The sequence below is a fragment of the Pteropus alecto genome, unplaced genomic scaffold (genome assembly GCF_000325575.1).
Source record: "Pteropus alecto unplaced genomic scaffold, ASM32557v1 scaffold61, whole genome shotgun sequence".
Lineage (NCBI taxonomy): Eukaryota > Metazoa > Chordata > Mammalia > Chiroptera > Pteropodidae > Pteropus > Pteropus alecto.
Window position 1 is genome coordinate 15,585,992 of NW_006434835.1, and position 4,801 is coordinate 15,590,792.

Here is a 4,801-nt window from a genome sequence, read left to right on the forward strand (position 1 = left end):
CTTAAAGAGGATTTTATGAATTTGACCTCAAAGGCAAGGGAAGTAAAAGCAAAAATAAATGAATGGGACCACATCAAACTAAAAAGCTTCTGCTCAGCAAAAGAAACCGTCAACAAGGTAAAGAGACAACCATACAAATAGGAAAATATATTTGCAAGCAATACCTCCGATAAGGGCCTAATATCCAAAATATACAAAGAACTCATACAAAGACTCGATAACAACAAAAAAACAAACAATCCAATCAAAAAATGGGTAGAAGACCTGAACAGACACTTCTCCCTAGAGTACCTACAAATAGCCAACAAATACATGAAAAGATGCTCAACATCGTTAGCTATTAGGGAAATGCAAATCAAAACCACAATGAGATACCATCTCACACCTGTTAGAATGGCTATAATCAACAGGACAAGTAATAACAAATACTGGAGAGGATGTGAAGAATAGGAACCCTCATACACTGCTGGTGGGACTGCAAATTGGTACGGTCACTATGGAAAGTGGTATGGAGGTTCCTCAAAAAACTAAGAATTGACCTACCATATAATCCGGTAATCCCTTTTCTGGGTATTTACCCCAAAGACTTGAAAACCCATATCCGAAAAGATATTTGCACACCAATGTTCACAGCAGCATTATTCACAGTGGCCAGGACATAGAAGCAACCAAAGTGTCCTACGATAGATGATTGGCTAAAGAAGCTGTGGTACATATATACAATGGAATATTATTCAGCCATAAGAAGAGATGAAATACTGCCATTTGCAACAACATGGATGGACCTTGAAATAATCATACTAAGTGAAATAAGCCAAACAGAAATGGCTGAAAATCACATGATATCGCACATGTGGGATATAAACCTAAAAGCAACAAATGAACAGGACAAACAAACAGAGACACATGGACATGGACAATGGACTAGTGGTTACCAGAAGGGAGGAAGGAAGGGGGAGGGGGAAAATTAAAAAAATACTAAAAAAAATAAAATTATGTATATATAGTATGAAAAAAAAACCCCTGATATTTAAAAAAAATAAAAAAAATAATTCCTACTTACGTAATAGAAAAGGTACACAATGTGAAAAAAGTTTTAAAATATACAAACATCTAAGGTACAAATTATTAAGTCTATAATATTGGCTATCATTGCCCAAAGAATGAATAATAATAAATACCCATATTTTGACAGAATTAATAACTGTTAAGATTTTAACCCATTAAATTAACACTAAGATATCACTTCTCCTCCTTCCATATGCTTTAATGCAGTGGTCCCCAACCTTTTTGGCACCAGGGACCAGTGCTCCTATGAGAATCTAATGCCTGATGATCTGAGGTGGAGCTGAGGTGGTGATGCTAGTGCTAGGAGTGGCTGCAAACACGGATGAAGCTTCACTTCCTTGCTGGCTGCTCACCTCCTGTGTGGCCTGCCTGGTTCCTACCAGGCTACACACCAGTCCCAGTTGGTCTGTGGCCTGGGGGTTGGGGATTCCTGCTTTAAAGAATTATAAACGAGTTTTATATGTATACATTCTATCATTTTAAAAAAGAAAATTTATTAGCTGCATCAGTAAAGTTCTCTTTGACAGCCTCTTCAAGTCCTACTAGCCACTTCATTTATCTTCAACCATTTTCATGTGTGTAGTATATTCTTCCAGACCAACTACATGCTGTATTAATAAATAATATAAAGAGTATTTCATGTATGGTTTAAAAAGCTTTATATAAAAACATTCTGTAACTTGCTTTTTAACTTTACATTATGTTTTTGAGCTCCAACATTATGTTGTAATCTAGTAATTCCTTTTAACTGTTTTGTAGTATTTTATTATGTGAAACTGTGACTGTTCCACATTTTACTTATCCATTCCCTAATGACTGACATTTAGCTGGTTTTAAATTATTCATTCTTTTAAACCACACAGGAATGAACATCCTTGTACATGGGTCCTTAAACACAAAGAGTAGGATTTCTCTAGCATGTACCTAGAGGAGGCATCACTGGATTTTATGATGTATTTTCAGTTTTACTAAATGCTGCCAAATTGCTCTCCAAAGTGGCTGTACCAATTGGCATACCTACTAGTAATATATTAAGTATCATTTCCCCAAGTCCTTGTTAACATATTTTTAAACTTTTAAATGGCATCTCATTGTTAGTTCAATTTTATAGTATTTTTTATTCTTCTCAATAAGAATTTGAACTGCTTTCAACTTCTTTAAAGAAAGGTTATATTTAGTTTTACAAGGCTCATGCAAAAAACTTTTTTTTCTTTTTATCAACTTTATTAAAACTTACTTGATATCAGCACCAGCAACAAAGCAGCCTGGCTTTAAGGAGATAAGGACAGCACTTCTGATTTGATCGCTAGCCCAGATTTCATTCATTACTTCTGTGAATTCTGACTGCAGTTCTTTATTCAGTGTATTTACCTGCCAAAGGGAAATACATATAAATCTAAAGGTTTCAATTTGAAGTATCAGATATGCAAATTACCATCAGATGCTATTTGACTGTAGGAAATATGTTTATCATAAGAGGTATACTGCTAAAAGCAAGAAAGAGAGGTGGGGAAAAAATCGAATACCCAGTGCTTTCTATTTAGGCAGCTTTGGCTAACTATAAGTATCCTTCCTTTTGAAAATAAGTCTACTCAGAGGAGGAACTTGGGGTCATATTCCTAAGAGTCTGAATCATATGCAGGCTATAAACAAGTCTATAAACATTTGCTGGCATTGAAAAAATTTGTATGATTTTTAAGGAAAAAGAAGAATCAAAATTAGACTTATGGTATGATCTTAATTTCATAAATACTGTTTGTTGAAACTGCATTAAATGTTAAAAGTGGTTATCCTTTGGTTTGGAGTATAAATGGTTGTTATTTTTTTCTTTAAAGTTTTAAAATTTCCTACCATAAGCATGTGTTACTTTTGTGATCAGGAAAAATGTTCAACTTAGAAAATTCTGAAAAAAATATCTTAAGTTTGAATCATTGGTTAGTGGGTGCCATGGTTTACTCTAGAGAGGGGGACTGTCTCTTATTTTCCTTAATTTATGATAGTTGTTACTTGCTTCTAGGTCCTACTAGATCTCCGATAACAAGACTTCTGAAACACAAAACCTTTACAACAATTTTAGATAGGAGAAAAGCATGAGCCTCTGCAATAAAGCTCTTCTTGGCAAAAGATTGGATTAATATTGCATATATGGTCTCTTTGCTGCATCTACTGAGAGGATGAAGACCATTCTCAGCAATCAGAGTGTCAACGTTCCAGAAAATGTGGATATCACTGTGAAGGGATGCTCAGTTATTGTGAAGGGCCCCAGAGGCATCCTGCGGCGGGACTTCAATCACATCAATGTAGAACTCAGTCTCCTTGGAAGCAAAAAGAAGAGGCTCTGGGTTTACAAATGGTGGGAAAATAGAAAGGAACTGGCTACTGTTCGCACTATCTGTAGTCATGTACAGAACATGATCAAGGGTGTTACATTGGGCTTTTGTTACAAGATGAGGTCTGTGTATGCTCACTTCCCCATCAACGTCGTTATTCAGGAGAATGGTTCTTATTGAAATTAGAAATTTCTTGGGTGAGAAATACATCCGCAGGGTTCGGATGAAGTCAGGTGTTGCTTATTCAGTATCTCAAGCCCAGGAAGATGAGTTAATTCTTGAAGGAAATGACATTGAACTTTTATCAAATTCAGCTGCTTTGATTCAACAAGCCACAACAGCGAAAAACAAGGATATCAGAAAATTTTTGGATGGTATTTATGTTTCTGAAAAAGGAACAGTTCAGTAGGCTGATGAATAAGGTCAAAGTTGTCCAGCTATAGAAATGCCAAGATGTCAGATGATCTCTCAGACTTACCTGTGATATTTTAAAGATGCAAAAAAAATTGTGTATTGAAAAAAACCACAAAACTGCACGTTTGCTGTAGTTACCAAAAACAAATGAAGCTCCACTTTGAACAGAAGATGATCTCCATATATGTGAACTGCATCCAGTCAGGTCCCTCACGAAGCTGAACAATCACATTTAAGCCGGCTAACTTATGAATAAAGACTTGTGTTGGGCAGGCAATGAAGAAACCAGATTCAAAAACCTCACAAGTAGGTCAGTTTTGATTCTTATAAACAAAGCTTGTACAAATAAGTCACTAATAAGTGAATGTAGTTACTAACAATAACCTGCAGCAATTAAAGTAGGTACCTTTGAATTCGGTGAGTTAATTTGAATAACTGCCACATCTCCTTTGACTCTATAGTTAACATGGGTCCTGGCTAAAAAGAGAAGGAAAATTTATTTGTAAACATGTTTACTGCTAAATAAATCTAAATAGCATTATAAGCATGTCGACAAGAAATTAAACTTACTCAGCAAAGCAGAGGATGCTGTAAAGTTGCGACAAATATAACCTAAAGAAAAAAAGTATTTCAAAATTAATTATTTTACAAAACAATTCCTATAGTACCTGTTATATATGACAAAGCTGGAATTTATAACAACAACGAAAAACAAAATTAAAACAATGTGTTCCAAGCCATTATTGTGACCACTAACATATATTTTTTTTGTTTCAATTATCAGGTCATATGATTAATTGGATACTAAATGTGGCAGATAGAAGAATGTCCCCTCAAAGATGTTCACATCCTCAGCAACTGTGAATATGTTACGTTATACGGCAAAGGGGAATTAAGGTTGCAAATGGAATTAAGGTTACTAGTTCGCTGTCCTTAATATAGGGAGATTTCCTAGGTTATCCAGTTGGGCCCAATGTAATCACAAAGGG

The 4,801-nt window shown here is 35.1% G+C and overlaps 2 protein-coding genes across 2 annotated transcripts in view; one reads left to right on the top strand and one right to left on the bottom strand.

Moving 5' to 3' along the window:
• Nucleotides 1-4,801, bottom strand: part of HADHA (hydroxyacyl-CoA dehydrogenase trifunctional multienzyme complex subunit alpha) — a 40,544-nt gene that overhangs the window by 29,889 nt on the left and 5,854 nt on the right. Inside the window, exons 2-4 of the mRNA XM_006910293.3 lie at nt 4,383-4,424; nt 4,219-4,289; nt 2,306-2,439 (exon numbers count right to left, since the gene is read on the bottom strand). Coding sequence (XP_006910355.1) covers nt 2,306-2,439; nt 4,219-4,289; nt 4,383-4,424 — 247 coding nt within the window. The remainder of the gene's footprint in view (nt 1-2,305; nt 2,440-4,218; nt 4,290-4,382; nt 4,425-4,801) is intronic.
• Nucleotides 3,228-3,838, top strand: LOC107195557 (60S ribosomal protein L9-like). The gene is given in 2 exon segments (XM_025045671.1): nt 3,228-3,568; nt 3,570-3,838. Coding segments are annotated over 2 exon segments (564 nt in total). The 5' UTR covers nt 3,228-3,242; the 3' UTR covers nt 3,808-3,838.